Here is a 21,849-nt window from a genome sequence, read left to right on the forward strand (position 1 = left end):
GTTTTTATTAGAGCTCCCATTAATGGCATTATATTGTTTATTCAGACTGATTTGCGTGGATCGTGCATGAACATTAGAGGCGGAATTTATTGTATAGACCAATCATAGCCAATCATAACCAGTCATGTCCAATCATATCGCGATGGAGGCGTTGCCTCCTCTCACGTAAATTTCATCCATTGATTTTCAGTTACTCATCGTATACTTTAGGGGGTCTGTTAAAACTCCCGCTTTGATTTTATCTGCTGGTGTCACTGTTGGACAGTTTTACTTTAGAAAAACGAGTCATTAATACATTTTTTCAATAATATTTTGTAATATTTGTGTTGTTTTATTGTTGTACTATTCATTTTTTCTAATCCAATTTGTTGAGGAGACAAAGGCTCCCTTTCCTCCTCAGAGGAAATGCTCCTGTTACATGTACAAAAACTTATTTTGTGTTCCACAGAAGAAATAAATTCACACGGGTTTTTTTTTTTTTGGACCCTCTCTTTAAAAGATTTTGACTACATCCATTCATCGACTGAAGTGGTCAAGCAGGACGTGAGAAAACCATTCCGACAGAAAGTCTGACGATTGAACGGCTGAAACATCCCTTCCAGAGCAATGGCTTAATTGGCCTGGAAGGTTTTAATGACAAGAGGTTTCCGTTTTAATAAGGGGGTAACTACAGCCAGTCCATGGCCCGAAATCAATTATACCCTAATATATATTTAGCAATCCACACTCATTGGAATTCAGAGAGCTCACAGCTCGTGTCAGAAATATAAATGGCGGCATATTTTTAGAGTTGACATATAGAGTGGCAAACATTATGCCATTACAGGATAATTAGCAAAACAATTAAGCAAACAGAAGGAATACCAGCGAGGGCAAGACACACAACACTTTCCGTGCAAAACATGTCACCGAGGTTTGTTATTAAAACACACACGATGTCAATCACAGCCCATCATTATATCAGTGATGTAATTGCATCGTTGAGCAAATTACACACTCATTAGAAATGTCACGCGGATACCCTTATTATGTGCAGCTGGCCGTGCGGTTCGCCGGATATCCGTAAAGCCCCGGCCGTGTCGCGTGAATAAATACGTGCATTAATGTAGAGAGACACTGATGACCTCATAAATGTCAAACGGAGAGAATCATGATCTCTCAGTATCTACTATTAAACAATTACTCTGCCCCCTTTGGGACAGCGGGCCGGAGATTAATGAGTACCCGCGCACCCCCAGGGAGGTCGACTGGTGCCGGCCGCAACAGACTTGGCAGGTCAAGAGGAATGGGGAAATGGCAGAGCTCATTCTCCCGCGGGGGCGCTCCCCCCATCCCTTCAGTGCGAGGAATTTGAAATTCATCAAAGTGGGCTAAACGGAAAGATTTAAATATGTATTTTCCCTTCTGAGGCCTTTACGCATTCATGTGTTCTGTTAATTAAGGTATTACAATTACCTCAAGAGGACGGCTTGAATTTGCACTTGAATCTGCAGTGGGGCAAAACAGCTCTGTTTATGGTTTCATTAAAATACCTGTCAATCAATCGCACAGAAGCTGTCCGTCTGTTTATCGTTTTGCATCGCAAACCTTTAAGGGCAACTAGCCGCGGGGATCCGACTGGTTATTTATTTATTTTTTAAATTTAGTCTCAACCTGAATTTGAAGTTCACATATGGCACTTAAAGGAGCGACTATGAATGCATAAGCTTTATGACTCATGAGATGTGAGTCACACAATCCACATCTTTCTTCACAATCCACCGACTGTGAAGAGGAAAATGCTTAGCAGCCTTTCTCATGCATATTTACTGCTTTTCAATACACAAGCTGTCATCACGCATCACTTCAGAGCTTGAAAAAAAATCTTTGTGCGCGTGCGTGTGTATTTAAGGTTCATTTTCGAATGCGCGTGTTTGTATGTTTAATCGCTTTTAAAGGTCACGCCAGCTACAGTGCTTTATTGTAGGAGCTCTATCAGAAATTAGAATACAGATAAGCGTCCTGTTTATTCTTGGCATCAACTTGCTGAAACAACAATAAATCACGATATCACATCTGCTACCGAGGTATAAAAGAATAAATAAAGTAAAAAATCTCTTGACAATTTGGCTGCTAGCAAACGATGCTCTATGAAGATAAGTGGCACAACAGGGAGTGAGATACTGCCAGCTCTACTCAAGGGAGATTTATGCTGATCTTAAATAACCAAGGTCGGACGTATTCCCGCTGAAAATGAAACGCTCGTGCAAGCTCAGCTTAGGGGCCCCCACCCCTCCGCCTCAGGGACCGTGCCCTCGCTTGTCTGCCCAGGATATAGTTTTCCATCACCTCAGTCACTCTCCTCTATTGACTGCAGGCTATCGATTCAACGTCTGATCTCCGTCTTGCTCACCTGGGGAGCTTGTGTGTCCGTTGTGTATTGATTTGTGTTGCCAATGATTTCTCTTTTTGTTTTCTTTCATTCTATTTTCCGCTTTTTGGATGGTTGTCACGACTTTCTACTTCTATGTTTAATGCAAAGCAAAACACAGAGCTCTTTCAGATCTTTCGGTCAGTGATTCGCAGCTACAAGATCCAAAACACCAATAAAACCTGGAGAAAACCATCCATTCATCTCATTCTGGTCTAGCTATATTTGGCATGAAATTTTAGCTCCCTTTCAATCTATGTGAGTGAAAATGAATTGAATTGGCCACGCCCCACAGGAAACTGAATTGAAATTTACTGAACATATAAAACTGTACAGCCGTTACAAAGGAAACAACTATATTTCTGCTGTTTCATACCTAGCCCCACCCATTTTCAATAAGCCTTACTGCTGTTTATGTTCAGATCAATGCAAATATCGACCTATGTTTTTATGCAACAAACACTTAACATGTAAATGTGTAAGAAGCTAATGTGCCTTCTAAAAATCAAGACAATTAAGACAGTAAGAGATATTTGCTTTAATATAGTAATTTATATGTTTGACTCATTCCTTTTCCTAATAATGGTCAAAGACTATAAAATACGCAAGATGCGTCACTCATATAGTTTTGAAAAGGGAAAAATGCAACACTCAATATAGCCACTTTATGAAAAGAAGTCCCTCCTTCTGAATAAAAGAGCCAATCACTAATCAGTAAAGCCCAGCCCGAGAGGCATTTCAAAGATGGCTACCAAGTGAAATGACTTGCTTTAAAGGGACTTTGAAACGGTTTAAAGGCTGGAATGTGATTTTTATCATTTTATAACACTTTTTGTTTTTGTGAAAACAAAAGTTTTTGTTTCTGAACTGTAAATCATGTCATTTTATGGTTTAATGTGTTACAACAGACATTGCTCTACCTTGCTCATATCATATTAATTTTATTTGTTCAGCTCTTAAAAAGGGCCATAAAAAGCCTTAAATTCATTTTTTACCCTAGTGAAATAAAATTTCTTCTTTTAACTCCTATCCAATTTTTATTTTATTTTTTTAATTAAAAAGGTCTCTTTTTATTTGGGCTAGATACATTTATTTCAGGCTACCAAAATCTAAAAAGAACCTGCCAGAAACTCTGCCAGGGATTTTGAAATTTTGCCATCCCTGTAAAAACTTTAAACAAGCCTTTGACAAACCAAAAAGTCTTGACAAACTTTCTATCTTGCCTATTTAAAAAACAGTTATATGAATTACTTAATTACTTTAATTACTTTAATTCTGATTCCTTACATTCAGATTCATCAATTCAAACCAAATTCTAATTAACAATTCCAAATTAAACTAAATTTAAATTCCATAAACCAGACTGAATTAAAAAAAAAAAAAAAAAAAACATTCTCAATGCAATTCCGAATGGTGCACAACCTTGGTATTTGGTGTAAAATTTACATGTGCAATGTTTATTTATTTAGAAAATACAAAAAATATGTTTCTATGGTGTGAATTATAAATGATATTGCATAATTTTTGTCACACCCATGGACTATTTATCCCACCACTTCCTGATTGTACTTTATTCGAACCATGATCCCTATACACCCATTTTGAAGTACTGCCAGATATTCCGCCTTACCAAGCGTTCTGTACTACCATTGTTTTCATAATGTGTATCAAACTCTTTTGCCTGACTTTTGTATTATTCCTTATGATTCCTTATGATTACTTAATGATTTGTTTGCAGAATCTCTGCTCTACTATATTTAGAACTTTGTTATAACTATGTTACTCTGCCTGCTGTTTTGGATTATTTATTTATTTATTTATTGTCAATTGCCTTTTTCAATACAGGCAAATGGATTCTAATGCCATGAACTCCATTCACCTCTTGCCATGGCTCCAATATATGTGAGTTTAAAAAAAGATATTACTCATATAATTAAGTTCTATGAGCTTTTATGCAATGACTTGTATAATAGCTACAAAAAAAGAAAAAGAAAAAACCTTGTGAAGGAAATACTTGAGTGTAGTTGAACCACTTCAATTATGACTTGCTTGCAGCTCGCAAAGCTTCAATTTCTACAGTAAACATCTTCCCCAGCACAGCACACAAACCAAGAATGCCAATCACTATCAAAAGCCAGTGATAGACCTCAACTAATTAAATGTTTACAGGCCAATATCCTAAATCTCCTCCAAAAGGTTACATCAGCTATCAACTCACCCCGGCGCGCATGCGAACGTGCAGTGCAGTGGATGAGGAAAGAACCCACCTACCAATGCTGGTAATGACATTCTGGCAGGCACACCACAACAATGAGTCCAAGCACTATCACACCTTGAGGGTATTTCAAAATAGCTTGACCTGATGGAAAAATACTGCCAGCGAGCATTGCTCTAGCAAATTAGGCTCAGCATGTTCCTCTCCTTCAACAAGATAAAAGTGTTGCTTCAACTCCAAAGGAGAGAAAGACAGAACCTATCTATTCCTCCCTTTCATTAAGGCATCTTTTTTTGCCCCATTTTTGCCTTGCTGATTGCAATACAACACTTTGCAGTGTAATACGTATGGATATAATATCTGGTAATATCACACTGTTTTTATGAGGGTCATTTAGGTCTTAATGTAATGCTTAAAATAAATATGCTATCAAGTATAATTATATACATAATTATATATAATAATCTAACGCTGCTAGCTATTACTTGACGATGGCATGGCTCACAGTAAATATAAATGGCACTGTTAAATAATACTGTGTAATGTTGCTTCTCCATGTAAGAGAGAAAACATCTTTTCTATTCAGCTTTAATTTGCATAAAGAGAAAAAATGCAACATAAATTAAAAACCATCTACACAATATTGCAGCTTGATTCTCTAAATATCAACGGTGAATATTATATTCTTAGATTTCAGTACACTGCATTCATGCTAGCAAATTGGGGCCACTGATGTCAGTGTTCAGTTGAAATCCATTTAGAAGAGGTGGGTAATACATTTTGAATTGGTCTGGCATAGTGGCATTTGAGATTAAAGTGTCTCTCAGCAGCGAGACTGACCTATCAAGAAATCCTTTCGCCTTTCCCAAAGATAAACCCCCCATCCTAAAAACGCATGAATGACATCTGCTGATTACTTTTTAATTTCATTATAGGAATTTAATGAGAAAATCATCTTATTAACAATGATCGGCTCTACATAAATGGCGACGGAGAACTCATCGTGGTCCCCTGACTGTCTGAGTATTCAGCACCTTTAGCCCAGACACAATCCTAAAATGTCTGCCGCTCTGATGGGGTTAGCCATGCCTCTGAACCCCATGAAATGAGCTGCCCTCCATTACAGACTGCTCCAATTGAATAAATGTTGGGAAATAACCACCCCCATAAATCGCTTGCATTATCTGCTGAAAACCCGGCAAACTGTGTAGGATGAACACGGATAAAGTGGGACACTAGTGCTTAATTACATATCATTTTGTGTATATTTCTCAGAAACACTTTACAGTAAGGTTCGCTAACATTAGTTCATGCAATAGATATACTAGCAATATTTTTAATCAATTTTTTCTCAGAATACACTACCAGTCAAAAGTTTTTGAACAGTAAGATTCTTATGTTTTTTTGTTTTTTTTTAAGAATTATCTTTTGCTTACCCAGCCTGCATTTATTTGATCCAAAATTACTATTAAAAATATCTGCCTTTATTTGAAATAAAAATCTGTTGTAACATTATAAAATAATTATTATAGAAATTAATATTTTTGTTTAACTTGGATGCTTTAAATTGATCAAAGTGATGATAAAACATTTATAATGTTACAAAAGATTTCTATTTCAGATGAATGCTGTTCTTCTGAACTTTCTATTCATCAAAGAAACCTGAAAAATCTACTCAGCTGTTTTCAACATTATAATAATAAATGTTTTCAAACAGCAAATCAGAGTGATTTTTGAAGGAACATGTGACACTGAAGACTGGAGTAATTATGCTAAAAATTCAGCTTCGAAATCACAGGAATAAATTACATTTTAAAATATATTCAAATTGATAACAGTTCTTTTAAAACATATTTCAAAATTTTACTTTTGCTGTACTTTGGATCAAATAAATCTAAGCTTGATGAGCAGAAGAGACTCCTTTAAAAAAAACATCAAAAATCTTACTGTTCAAAAACTTTTGACTGGTAGCGTACCTCGGTTAAAATTATTATGCAAATTCTTATGCAGCTAGCTGGAATGCTCGACTCTGATTGGTCAATCGTTGCTTTCACCAGTCATTCATGTTTGGAAGGCTGATACATAATTACATTTTCATGAAACTTATATTTACAGCAGGTTTTATTTGCATATATTTGTGCTAATTATGCTTTACATAACCAGATGATATCCCCCAGGTTATCTTAAAACAATCTCTATACTAAATGACGAGTTATACTCTCTCCAAATATTAATGCAACACTTTTGATTACAGTAAATTAATGGAACAAATCACTCAACAAATGTATATGAAATAACCCCCATATACAACATTCACAAAATCACCCCCATACAGGGTGATCTAGATCTATACAGGTGGAGCTGGGGAAGGTGCGGCACTGCAACTGCTACAGCAAACACTAGCCGAGCATTTAAATGTTAAGCAGCAAGCTCATTGGCTGCTGATACGAAAAGAAACCAATCAGCTGCGTCACATGAATAATGATGTCATTATATCAGATTGAGTTATTGGACTACGTCATCTAGAGATTCATGACAGAACTTTGTATTTCTGTCATGACAAGTCTCGAAGAGTTTATCATGGTAATACACATGACAGTGTTAATGTGTTTGGTCTTGGCGGAATAGATCTGCTCTGCTATTACTGAAACTTGCTACTGCCAATACATCCACAAACATGCTGCTGTGAGCATGTAAGAAATACTGCTGCTGCACATATGAAATAACCACCATATATAACACATGAATCACCCCATAGCAGATCTATACAGGTGGAGCTGGGGAAGGGGAAGGGTTTTTGAAGTGCGCCGCAACTGCTACAGCAAGCACTGAGTATTTGAATGTTACGCAGAAAGCTCACTGGCTGTTGTGCCATGGAGAATGTATCAGACTGCGCCATCTAGGGTTTTGTGACAGAACTTTTAATTTATACATGAAAGAAGAACACCATTACATCCAATATCTCACCTGTGCATCCCTGTCATTCGCTCTCATTAATTTGAATTAATTTGATATTTTGGCTAAATTTGAAAAAGCTTATCTGCACATGTTGCCTTAACCACAGATGTGTTTAATGACATGTAAATGAGACACTAAATAATTGGTTTAAATGGTTTCCTTAGACAATGATTAGTTAAATATTCAGAAGGAGGCAACCAAACAACATTTCATTATCTGACTATGTCGATACTTTATACTGGCAGCCATTTTAAATATTTTGTAGTTATAGAAATGCACATCAGTTACCACCTATGAAAGAAAAACTAATACATATTTATTTATATGCATCTAAATTACACATAATACTGGGTCTATCGTATCATACCTCTGTTTTCTTCCTTACAAATGCAACTGCTGCAATCTTGCATCTCAATTATTAACCAACACCGATGACGAATTGTTAGAAAGTGTCTCACTTTACCTGTATTATCTCGATTGTTTCTGCTTTAAAAATCTGAAGTGGCTTGAAAAGATTAGTGGAGAGTGCTTCAGAAATGAACGAGAAAGAACAACCCCTCCATCATTACATGACTGCTAATCAGCAGAGGAAATTCCTACAAACAAAACTCTTCTGTTACAAAAAAATATGACATTAGGCCACTTGACATTGACGTTCTAATGTATTTTTTTTCCATTTATTTATATCTTTTGAGCGAAATATCATCCGAAATGATTCCAACTGAAACTCTGTGTTTGATTGAAATGTGCACCCAATTTAAGATAAGGTCTAGCATAGGACTGGTGTCTTGTAGATACGAAAACTGGGAGTCTGGAGGCAGTATTAAATCCATAAATAACACAACATACTCTTCCTCAAAAAAAAAAGAAGAAAAAAATGTTCTTTTCTCTCTTTCTTGACTTTTTTTATACTTCGAGCTACACAGCAGCAGTTCCAATTGGCAGCATGCCTGAAACATTGCCTCTCTTCCTTATAAAAAAAAAGTCTTTGAAGTTTTGTGTCAAAGAGCGTTGAATGAGAACAGAGTAAGGTGATGGGATTTGTGATGGATGAGCAGCTGTTAGATTGCATGAAGTCCTTCTAACCGAAATGTGTGACCTTGTATGACTTACGCTACAATTAAGATAAACAGTTGGTCAGTTCGTACTTGTTTTTTAGCCTGTACACAAAGTCTCACATAAATCCTAGGTGCAGAGTAGATTACCATCTTTTAATCTTTAATCACCTGTGTCTGTGAGGTAGCGATATTGATTTATTCTAAATATTGACATTGTGGTTTAGCTAGCAGGTTAGTGAGTTGCCTTTTTTTTAAACAACAGAAACCAACTGGCGTCTTCCACCAGCATGCACTTACTGTACACTATTTTCTCTATGTTTTATTTAATACATCACAGTGTATGAATGAATGCGACAGTGGCAAGTCAGCAAAGGTACGGTTGTAGTAATTTAAGAGGCCGTTCCACTTTTGTAATTACATTAACGAGGCATCCGATGTGCAACGGCAGGCGTAATGGGATTTTAAATACGTATTGATCAACACGTCACAGCAGGCTTTCTTCTTCCTATCACACACAGGGTCATCTGTGACAATGACACAAGTGAGTGATGGTATCTGAAGTGCGTTTCTTGGCAAGGAAAAACGACTGTAAGCAGCCAGCGCAGCATTTTTAGCATTTAGCATTTTAGATTATAGCAAAAGCTAAACATGTGAAATGGAACAAGCTCCCTGGATGATTTCACTCGCAACAGAAAAGACCTTTTAGGGATAGAACAAATTTGACACTTCTACCACAACACTGCTCATTTAAACAGGTGCAGGAGGTTACAATTCAGAGGATTTACTATAAATACCCAAGCTGTTGGTATTCTTTATGCCGTCATGTCAATTAGACTTAAAGAATTCTAATTTGGAGTCGGTGTAGTCCCACCTGTGAACCGGGCTTTACAGTGCCTGCAGCAACGATTCAGCTTCACAGGCTCTCTCCGTGTGAAATGACAGCAATTAGACCCACCGGCCTTCTGCGCACCACCCGTATTACCGCACATCTTTTATCCTCCCCAAAGCAACTTAGCATAAGAACGACAGTAATACGGCTGCAAAGAGCAGACAAGCTCAATCTCACCGACGCACACTTCATCTATGCTGTTCGGCACTTATTTTAATAAGATATTTGCACTTGTCTTCGATCCGGCTAATGTCAAGTAAAATGGGTTTATGCATTCCCAGCGGGAAGCACGCATATAAATATAACAAAAAATAAGTCTGTGTGAGGGCTTAGAGTTCATTCATGCTGAAAGCAAGGACATTGCTCAAAGGACCCCTGATCTTCAAAGGTCTCTAAACATGTGATCTAGTAGAAAAAATTTGTTAAGAACTACAGGTAAAAGAAGAGGGTACATGCAGTTATGCCTTTAATATTTACTATTGCTGAGACTTAAAGGAGAAGTCCACCTCCAGAACAAAAATTGACAGATAATGTACTCACCCCCTTGTCATCCAAGATGTTCATGTCTCTCTTTCTTCAGCCGTAAAGAAATTATGATTTTTGAGGAATACATTTTAGTATTTTTCTCCATATAATGGACTGCCATGGTGCCCCAATTTTGAACTTCCAAAATGCAGTTTAAATGCGGATTCAAACGATCCCAAATGCAGTTGTAAACGATCCCAGCCGAGGAAGAACGGTCTTATCTAGCAAAATGATCGAACAATAATACAATTTTTATACTTTTTAATGTCAAACGCTCGTCTTGTCTCTCTCTGCCTGTTTTTTTTCCCCCATTCATGACAGTTAGGGTTTGTCGAAAAATTCCCATCTCATGTTCTCCCTCATCTTCAAAATCGTCCTATATCACTGTTTTACCTTTTTTGTTAAGGGTGCTTAATCTTCTTTGCATGTTGACTTTGTAAAGACTGGGTCGGAACTTCTGCAGTGATATAAGATGATTTTGAAATTATTTTTGAAGTTGAGGGAGAAAATGCGTTTTTTGACATACCCTAACTGTCTTGAGCCAGAGTACACAGAGTTCAGGGAAAGCAAGACAAGATGAAAGTTTGAGATTAAAAAGTGTTTAAATTGTATTTTTTAAATAAAAAATAACTAATCGTTTCGCCAGATAAGACCCTTCTTCCTCGTTTACAACTGCATTTGGAATCATTTGAAGCCACATTTAAACTGCATTTTGGAAGTTCAAAATCAGGGCACCATAGCAGTCCATTATCTGGAGAAGAATCCTGAAATGTTTCCCTCAAAAAACATAATTTCTTTACAGCTGAAGAAAGAAAGACATGGACATCTTGGATAACAAGGGGGTGAGTATATTATCTGTAAATTTTTGTTCTGGAAGTGGACTTCTCCTTTAATCTAGCAGGTTAATTCATTCATATTACATTTTATTATATTTTTTATTTTAAATAATTATACAACAACATTCTTATATATTATTTCCTTGCCTAATACCATGTTACCACAACGTCAGTTTACCTGGTAATTTATATTTAAAGGGAACCATGGATATTAAGACTTGTATGGCTTAATATAACATAAACAATGTCTCTCACTAAAATATGTAGCAGAAAACCAATGAATGACTTCTGTTATTTAAAAAATCCACATTGTTACATATTTTGAGCTATGGGGCGCCATTACTTCAATGATGTGAAATGGTTGCACTCAGTGAGCTACTGGGGCTACCTGTTGCTATTTTTACTACAACACAACTTGGTTTATAAAATACTGATACAATGCCACATTGTGTGGCTTTTGCTTGTACTTTTAAGTCAAAGGTCAACAAAAGAAGCGATGTAAGTCTTTACTGCTTTTCCTAGTGATAAGAAGAAAAGAAAAGAATGGGAAGATGCTCGCAGATGAATAAAACTTCCTGAAGACCCACGTCTTTGTTTTTTGTTCTCTCCACTGGATGCCTTTGAGGCTTTTAGTAGACCACAGCTACTGAAAGCGCCTACAAATGGCAGAGACAAGAAACACTAGATGCCATCCTGGCAGGATTTAAACATGCCGATGCTTGTCATGACGCCGCAGTCACTGAAGGAGTTTCTCAGTGCGGATTTCACTCGATATTTGTGAATTTAGACTCCTTTTAGGGAAAACTGATGGTACAGCATTTGGTTTAAGCTTTACACTTGTATTCATGTCCACCTGTAAGCTCTTTCAGTAGCTGTGGTCATCGTATCAGTATTTTATTATCCAAGTCATGTTGTAGTAAAAATAGCAACAGGTAGCACCAGCAGCTCACCAAGTGCAACCATTTCACATCATAATGGTGCTCTCCATAGTCCAAAATATGTCTAAAACGATATGGATTTTTTAAAATAAAGTAAATCTCTTATGGGTTTTCTACTACATATTTCAGTAAAAGACATCATTTATGTTATATTAAGGCATACAAGGCAAGTCTTAATACCTGTGGTTCCCTTTAACAATGTAACTGTAACAAATGGCCTTAATCAAAAAAAATAATTTTGTTCTTTAAATGATCAAGCTTTTTCCTTAGGGTTTTATTAACTAAACCTTCCTTCAGTCTGCTGTAAGAACTTTGCATGTAGTGTTTTTGCAACACTCCAAATCTTGTGGGGCTCTTTGTGAAAAGCAGCCCAAACTTTCATTATAAATGCTAAGACGACAAGCATGTGAAATCGCAGGGTGATAGATGCGCTTTTCCTATTTTTCGCTTAAGAACTTTATCTCACGTTTAAACACTCCTTTAGGAGAAACAGAATAGCTAATGCTAAAACCTTTTTTTATAACTTCAGTTATCATATTCAGTCATAGCTTAATTAAAATTGAACTGCAACTGAAAATGTTCACTCTGTTATTTAGTTCGGGCACTCTTTGACTGCCTTCTCACCATTTAACATGCATGAAAGTAATAAGAATAGATTTTATCTGTATATATTTAGTTCAGACGTGCTGGTAATTTATATTCCTATCCATGCAGAGCTCAACTAAACATCCCAATATTAGGATTGAGATGAAACAGAAGTTTTCCTGAATCTCTGATTGTATTACGTGCTGCCTTGTAATTAATTAGGCTGCAATTATTGGTAAATTTGTGTTGTAATTGTTTAAATTTAATTGCAGGACTTCACTGAAGCACGTAACGAAATGTGTGCAATTAGGAGGATGCTATGAGAACAGTAAACAGAATATAAATGAACAAGAAATGCAAATTTCACTTAATTTCCCTTCTCTACAACAACCGTGGGGTCCTCACACACACAAACATACATCTTCAGAAAAATAACACAATGCAGAATTCATTTGATAATGCCAGCGTGACCCTGCTGGCAAGGTCAGCCACCACACGCACCATTTCATTCAATTTTACAGACAGATGAAAACCAATTTTCTATGAGAAAATGGAATGAGAGAAAATATAAATGCCTCTGAAAATGTATTCAAATGTGCTAAGAGAAGCCTGAAGCCCCCACATCTCCTGTGGGCATTAGCCCATTCAGGATAGCGTGATGGCCTGGGTGTCAATGCCTTACAGAGCACAATCAAAGAGACCCGCGAAAGACAGAAAGCACACCTACCTGCTCCGCCTATCACGAATCCCTCATATTTCAAACCACGGTGAATAACCCCGTCAGTCTACGTGTGTTTAAAGTTCAGTGGATAAACCAGCATGCAGTGGTCTGTGAGCAGAGTGCAGGATGTGAGCGCTTGCAGTCGTGATAGTGCCGGGTGCCGTCCACTTACCTTGGCTGGATCTCACCGGACTCTTCAAAAATTGTAATTTAATATCAAAGAGCAGTAAAGTGCTACTAAATTAATATGCATTGGTGCGTACAGGCTGTATGGAATGCTCTAAAAGAGATAAATGTCTGCAGAATATGAAAATCCGAGTATCTTGAAGTGCTCTTACCTGATTTTTTTGCCCTCGTCAACTCTTTTGTGTGGTCAGTATTTTATATGTATATATATATAAACAATCGAGATAAACCTCACTATCTAATCACTATATTTTATTATTATTACTGTAACACTGCAAATTATGACAAATTGCCTTTAGGAACTAATAGATTTTATGTTGTCGATAATAATGCATCTACATTTCCTGTGCACTGGCTTTCAATACAGCTTAATTATACTAGCAGACTAATTAAAATGTGCTGTTTTCCTTTACATTACATTCGTCGACAGATCGCACAATGATGCATTCCCATTTGACATCTCACCTACCTTCCAGCCCCTCGTCATATTTGTAGGGAGTGACACAGAAAAATCAGTGTGACTTCAGTACCACAAACACAAAATAAACAGATGCATGTGTAAAGCCACAGATACAGGAATATACATGGAGAGCTTAAAGAGCTCAAGTTAAACTACATCATTACATAGTATGAAAGAAGCATTATATACCTTTTCTTTTCCCTATGATATTGATATAATGGTTCCATGAAGAGAAAGTCCAGAGAGATACAGGAAAATACAAAGGAGAGGAAAGAGGCAACAGTCAGAATCATGACCGCGTGTTAGATTCAGAGACAGAAAAATGAAAGGTTACGTTCAGTAGAGACTCCATGCATTGCGGAGGCAGGCAAGAGGAGATGGAAGCTTCCTATCGCGATACATGCCAGAACATGACGATGAGAGAGATGAGGGAGAATGCATGAATATCGAACAGACGGCTAATGCTTTCCAGTTTCGAAGCTTGAGAATACAGACTAGCACATTTACAAAGAGTGAACAAACCCCTGAGAGAAGTCCCTGTAACTCACACCATCCACTGGGTTGAAAGTATTTTTTCCCCCTCTATATGAAAATGAAGTTGGCAAGCGGCAATGGAATAGCGGGGCTGTTGAGAGAATGAAAAACTAAAGCGCAAAAGAAGCTGGGAGATGGGTTGAAGGGAAGTTAAAGCGGAAAGACAGAGAGAGAGAGAGCGAGCGAAGGAGAGACAGAGGAGAGGGTGGGGAAAAAATGGAAAAGACCAAACCATCCATTGACTCAGCGCCAAGCCAGAAAGAAAGCAGCCCCAGTAAATCCCTACCAGCAGTGAAGGGAGATGAGGAGGATTCAGCACAAGGCAGTGTGAGAGAGAGGCAGAGAGATGGAGGAGGGAGTGGCTGATGGAGGCAAAAAGGTGAGTAAGAAATTGAACCCATACCTTGGTCGCCCATCATCAGGTGCGCAAGACCTTAAGGGAAGACAAGAGCACAGTCAGCACAGAGAACGGGATCATGGGAAGGTTTTCTGTCACATTGAGGCGCGGGCATCGTCTGAGCGGAAGATGCCCGTGGTGTGGGGTGGGGGAGGGGGTGTGGGGTGGGGTCAAGAGGTGAGGGAGAGAGTGGGTGTGAGGGAACATTCAAAAAGCATTTCCTCAACCCAGCGGTTGCAATGCTTTATCGGTCACACTCGAAAGAGACAAATCTAGATTAGAAAAGAAAAAATATCACTTTGCTGTCGCCATACATCAAACATGTCGTCCGCCTGGTCAACCTTCCACAGGAAGATGATGACATACACAGATTGGATCTTAACAAAATTAAGTTAGGTTGCAGACAAAAATCTGTCAAAACAATAGCAAAATACCTACATTTTAAATTAAGATCAATCAGTATTACCCATTTCATCTTTCATAGGAAGTCTGTTTAGGTTCCTGTAAGCCACAGCCAAAAAAAAGAATCTAAATCTCGAAAATGTACGTTTTTGCCTTAACTGTATTTAAATTAGTAAGAAATAGGAGATTCTGTCATTTGCCTACGGCACTTACCTGTCAGACTGGTTCATTAGTGAACACTTCATGTGTATGTATGTGAGTTTCAACGTAATTTATTTACTATTTGACGCTTCACGTGTCTGTTTCTTTAAATGTCCATTTTTCTCCAGGCTTTACTGACAATTAAGGAAGTGCATACCTTTTACCTGTGTTGTACACCAGTTCCACTTACTGTTTGTGTACCGTATTCAAATAAAATAGGAAATACAGAATATTTCTAAAAGAACGGGTTGAAATATGAAGACAGAGAGAAGTACATGAGTAGGGACAGGGGTCGGATGAAAAGAAAATAGGAAAGGAAAAAACATCTACCCACCTCCTACATAGGCCTCTTCTGGAGGGGCGGCCGAGGCGTGAAGAGAGAGAAGGAGACATTGATTAAGAAGCATGCAGACTGGAAGGTGGCCCAGCCTTGAGGATTACCGTGGTTACCATGCGTCTTATCATCCTGTGCCCAGGCCAAACATTCATTACCATGGAAAATGCGGAGACTAGAGGGTTTATTTGACTTTAAGTGTCCTCTGTCCTCCTCAAGATCTAATCTCATTGAGTCTATAGTACTTTGAAAGAGCGTTGTTCCATGGTGAGATGATGATAACACATTATTAAGTCGTTCAGAAGCTGATAAAACACATGGTGAAATTGACCCTTCACAGTATATCAATGAACATGCGCAAACATGCAAATCGGAATTAAAACTAAACTGAAAGACGGGGGGAAAAAATGGCGGGATCCCTAATAGCTATGGATTTAATTCACGGAAGTTGTTTTGCACAAAGCAATGCAAAGCAAAATAGCCTGTTTTCCCTTGGGAAAAAATGAAAATAGCACATTAGATATTAAAAATGGGCGCTGAAGGACTTTTCAAAACAATTTGTATCTTTTAACATCTTGAATGGCGTTCACGGTTGCGTGTGAGGGGAATTTACGGGGCTAGATGTGAAGCACGCACGTGTTCGGAAAGTAAAAATGCCGGTAGATGATGCAACATGAACCTAGTAAGAGAAACAACATCATTCAGTCAGGGCAGTAATAAAGAAATGTACAATACCTGAATGTGCATATGCATGTCATGTTATTATTACCCCATTTGCATTGAATTTTATTTTTTATTTATCTTCAAATGACCTTTTTTTTTGTTCTAAAACAAAAGGGTACATTACCTTCATTCATGCATTCATTCAACACACCTTTACTTCTGGTGACACTTTCAGCCCCTGGATCAACTCACCCCAAGACTCCCTAAAAATGGACTTGGCTATCTTAAAGTTAAAGCATCCAATCCTACCTCCGTGTTTTGCATCTTGAGGAGGAGAATAATGACCCGGGACTTACCGCAACCGGTTCCTCCACCCGACCAAACACAAATTGCATGCACCACTACTGCCACGAAAACAAAAATGCTGATGAATGTATGAAGAAACAAAACAAAGGAGAAACCAAAATAAACAGAAAAGCGTGCCATGCCAGAAAATATGAAAAAGAAATATTTTGCTGTTAGTGCTGCAGTGATAAATGACAGGTGATTTTCTATCCTCTCTTATCAGCTCATGAAGAGACTGACAAACCCTACTTGCTTTGACAAATGTGCAAACTCATCCCGCTCGGAGGGATACAAAAATACCGCTACAAACAATCCTAAACAGTCTGATTAGCTTAAACCATCACAGAACACTAACTAGCCATCTACGCTGACTCTAAAAGACCCACTCTATTGATTTTGTGCTTCAGCCTATCCTGCAGAGACATGTGTGTCACGTTCTCTCTTATAAAACCTGCCAGGCCAAGGCAGAAATGTAGACGTACAGTATTTGTGTGTGTGGACGCAACAGCCATTTTGGAAGAACACCCCACACACACATACGCACAACAGCCTGGTCTTCTCAGAGGCCAGCTGACCGAACAGCGGCTGTATTTACATTTCACTGACTGACAGATCAGGATCATGTAGCCTCTCCTTAGCACTGCAGAGCTCACATGGAGCCAGCGACATGCAGGCTTTCATTGAGCTGACAGCTTCTTTTAAGTGCTGGCCTTGCATACTGCCCCGAATTTGGCAGAGAATAAGAGATAGAAATTGAGGATGACCTACACGCACACACGTTTGCCCTTACTCCGGCACGGGCCGGCGCAGGCAGGGGGCAAACACGATGTGACGCCCGCACTCATGCAGCCCTTTACAAACAGGACTGCAGCTCCAGATGCTCGTTTAAAGCAGTTTTCAGTAAGTCAGAGCATGTTACTCTCAAACGCACACGCGTGGAACTCGCCCAAAGGGATCGTATGACGAGCGTACGCTCCGCATAGCGCAGCGGCAAAGTCACTAAAGATGTAGCTGTCAACAACGATTGAACAAAACATCAAAAAGCTCTAATAATGACCGTCTGGTTGGAACGGGACTAATGTGCGGTACAGGTTCCATCCAATTCGCATTTGACTAAATATTAGATCCTTTAACCTAAACCACTGGTAAATATACCCAAAACAAGAGTACTTATTGTAAAAGCTTCTAAATATAGCGCTACGTCACTGATGTATTGTCATTGCGCCAGTGATGGGGATTTTAATCCTCTTCACCAAATCTAGTTTAACATTTCCCCCACAGGGAGCAATGTGCAGCATGTTCCATATTGCAGTCATCTACAGTACAGAGAGATTAGTGAGCTTAGTCCATCTGGAAAGAGTTCATCCGCCACTGATAGGGGAATTCTCAATATACAGTGTATTTGACACGGTCTCCCCCTCCATTCAAGATTATCAAGCGATGTTGCCGGATCAAGGAAGGTGAAAGTCGATTGCAAGACATGGAGAGTCCATAGATATTATAATAGCCAAGAGATTTTATAGCACCTAATACGTTTTCTGTTTTTGACCTACATTGTTAGCATTTGCTTAAGATATGCAGGTATTGTATTGTGCAAATTACACAAATGTATTTCGGTTTAAAGGGACAGCTTACCCAAAAAATAAAAAATAAAATTCTGTTCGTTCAAACGCTTTTATTCTGTGGAGCACAACATCTGTTTTTGTCGATGGGGTCTAATAATCATTTTTTGTTTTTGATTAACAGTGCTTAATTTATGAAGGTATTTCAATGTACATATTGCACAAATTTGACTTCTTTTGACTTAAAGGGACAGTTAACATAAAATGTAAATTCTGTTATCATTTACTCAAACCTGTTCATACAATGAAAGTCAACAGTGTCTATTAGTCAAGAGATTTTATACTGGCATGCCTTAGCGAATTAACCCATTTCCAGTTTTTGACCTACTTTGTTTAATTTCTTGTAATGTACAGATAATATCTGTTGACTTAAAGAGACCTAAAACAAAAATTCTGTCATCATTTACTCAAAGTTGTTGTGTTGTGTCCATACTGTGAAAATCTATGAGGTCCAAATGTTTTTGGCCTCTTGATTTTCATTGAATGTACAAAAAAGGTTTAAAACGTGTGCGTTTCGCAGAAGAAATAAAGTCGTGCAGGTTTGGAATGTCGTGAGGACAAGTATTTTTTGGGTGAACTATCCCTTTAATATCTATCTTTTGTCAACTTCAAAACAGGTCCCTGGCGACATGATTAAATGAGTCACTAAAATTAATATGCTGATGTATCCAATTAAAGCAAGCCCTTTATTTCGTTAGCAAGAGGTTAATGGGCATACACTGCACTACACCACCCTAATAAATTTGCATAGAGCCAATAGCAGAGGTAAAAACTCCATTTGAAACACGACTGCATCATTAAACGACAAAGGGAACAGCCAGGGACCGACCGTTACGACGTTAGCTCCACCACAAAAGATAAGAGATGAGGTGAAACAATCTAATCGCTGTTGTAAACAGGCCCTCCAACACAATCCAATTCTCCAACCAAAGTCTCCTAGCATATGAAACCGCACGGACGTCAATTGCAGATCCCTTACAGCCATCTTTAACCAGGGAGACGGAGCACATTATACAGTTAATAGAGCATAAAGATAAGGTATCAATGGCTGCAAGCTGATACAGAGCAGACCCTTTTGGCTTTCCAATTCAGACTTGTAAGAGCATTAACCATAATAACACAAAATAAGGCCCTTTCTCTAACCCCAGCAGGGCAAAAATATCTCATTACCCGTAGCACTGTTATTCTTTGCAGTGCGGACTGCCTCTCCCGCTGAGAGCCCCACACCTGCTTTGCTAAAGAAGGTTATTACCACAACTGCCTGTCGAGAGAATGACGGAGTGGACGTGCGGAGAGAAAGGACATATTTAATCCACATACCACCCTTTCCTGCCTGAGATCTGCAAACAAGTACACACGCTCTCACACCACTGCAAATTTTTCCATGACGACAGAGATAAAGCGAGCAGCACATACATCTAAATGAAAAAGCTAGCCATTCATCAATGAGCCATTTAATATGCAGCTATCCCTTTTTTATCCGAGTCGGGGTGTTTTATTGGCAACGGCGGTCGGTGGTCAGCTGACGGATCACCTCGGTCATGAAGCTGACAACACACGAAATGACAAAAAGGGGCCTGCTTTACCCTCAGCAGGAGGTTCGCGGGCCAGATTTGCATTAATAACCGAAGCAAGGACAGATTTAGGCTAAGAGGAGTTTAAAACGATGCTGCTGTTTTAATGAACACCACGCTGGCTCTATATCTATTGCATTTGAGGAATTAAGCCTTCATAATGGCTGTCCTGTCCTGCATAGTGGCATTTGGAGATTTGGCATTGTGCTAATAACAAAAACAGATGAAGACGTAACGAAAGGTCACCTGCACATTTCAGACAGAAAAAGGAGGGATCAAAGATTCTTAAAAATTAAGATTCTTAATTGGAATCTATGGTTCAGTAAAGAGCCTTTAACAACCATGGAAACATTCCATTGCACAAAATGATTATATAATAATATTCTTTGGTTCTCTTTCACCAAAGACCTCCAAAACGTGTCGATTTTGGTTGAGTTTTATTTATACGAGTTTTATTTATTTAAATTTAAGTGAAAAAAGAAAAAGAAAAGCAGGCAGCGCCAACGCCTAACACCGCTAGCCTCGAGATCCTCCCATATTAAATAAATAACGCTAATGATTCAGAGCGACACGTCCCGTGGCCTCCACCATCTCCACATATCCTTATGTGTCATCCAAAAGCGCGTGACGGAGGCCACTCAAAGCTGCGTGGGCAGGTCTGTTCTGACTCACCCGGCAAAGATGCGCATTTCTACCAGCACAGGGGCTGGAGAGCGGCACATCTTGCTTTTAAGCAAGCTGCCGAGCATCTGCGGGCCCTGCCCTTTTGTCATAATCTCATCAAATCCACTAGACAATACATTTCGCTGAGAGCCCAGCGAACACCGTACCACGTCGCGACTGCTATTCTAGTTTGAACATTTGTCAGTGAAACGTACTGTCTCTCTGTTGTGCTTTAGGAGGGCAAAATTTACTCAGTGGGTATGTAGTTTCCTTGGCAACATGGTGCCTCTTCGGCTTACGGCCTAACCCAGACAATATCCATCAACATCAAGATCAGTCCACAGAGACGGTTGTAAAAAATGAAGAAAAAGATGGAAGGAACATAAAAACAGTGAAATCGGACACCAAGGGAGTAAGTCAAACTAGGAAACCAACCAGAACATACATATTCAAAAGGGAACAGACTTTACATGAAAATCTGAATTGTTGCGTACAACCATCCGTTTTCAAAAGACAGAAGCAGAAACGGCCTTAATCACTCATGTAATTAAAATAACTCTGTAAGTGCACTAGTGGAGGTTTACTTGTAAAGCTGGATTAATATATGCTTTGTGATGGCTGCTGAATGCTGTTTTGAGTATGTCATTATTTTTCCTGTGATATTGAAATCGCAACTTTGGCTAAGTCATTACAGTGACTCTATGAAACATCTGGCTAATTACGTAATTAGAGCATCCAACCCCTTAAATTCAGAGGGAGAATAATATTCAAATCATCATACTTCAATCATGGGCTTGTGTGCATGTATTCAACTCTTCATTTTCATACTTAATTGTAATGCCAGTGCAGTGTCAAGAGTATATTAAGTTAATTTGGCATGAAAGAAGAGCGAGAAGCCTCTGCTGACGTCACGTTATCAAAAACACAGGCTTTCGTGGATGCTCCGGAATTGACACAGATGGCACTAAAGCCTGTTTAAATGATCTCCTTCAGATCAACGGCTTTCTCTGACCGAAATCAGCGGTAATCTAATCATGTAATGTACTGGGCCCGTTGTGGAGGCCGGGAACAGACATGATGTAGCATGCACTGCCTCTGAGGAACTAGTGCAATGTTAAAACGAAAAAAGAAGTGAAAGGGCTGTGTTTGAAAAGACATTTTAACACCTCAACAACGGAGACGACGAATCCAGGCCTCTTACCTTCACTGCAGTCTTTTCCCTGGAATCCCGTTTCGGAGCAGTCACAAATAGGCTCGTCGTTGACGATGCTGCAGACTCCTCCGTTCAGACAAATGTGGTCAGCTTCGCAAATGTCGCTGTTGACTCCCCTCG

The 21,849-nt window shown here is 38.7% G+C and overlaps 1 protein-coding gene across 1 annotated transcript in view; it reads right to left on the bottom strand.

The window, feature by feature from the left end:
- The window catches only part of nrxn1a (neurexin 1a), a 208,953-nt gene that overhangs the window by 183,492 nt on the left and 3,612 nt on the right, over positions 1–21,849 (bottom strand). Inside the window, 3 exon segments of the mRNA XM_051123964.1 lie at positions 14,719–14,748; positions 15,650–15,667; positions 21,718–21,848. Coding sequence (XP_050979921.1) covers positions 14,719–14,748; positions 15,650–15,667; positions 21,718–21,848 — 179 coding nt within the window.

The sequence above is a fragment of the Labeo rohita genome, chromosome 12, assembly GCF_022985175.1.
Source record: "Labeo rohita strain BAU-BD-2019 chromosome 12, IGBB_LRoh.1.0, whole genome shotgun sequence".
Lineage (NCBI taxonomy): Eukaryota > Metazoa > Chordata > Actinopteri > Cypriniformes > Cyprinidae > Labeo > Labeo rohita.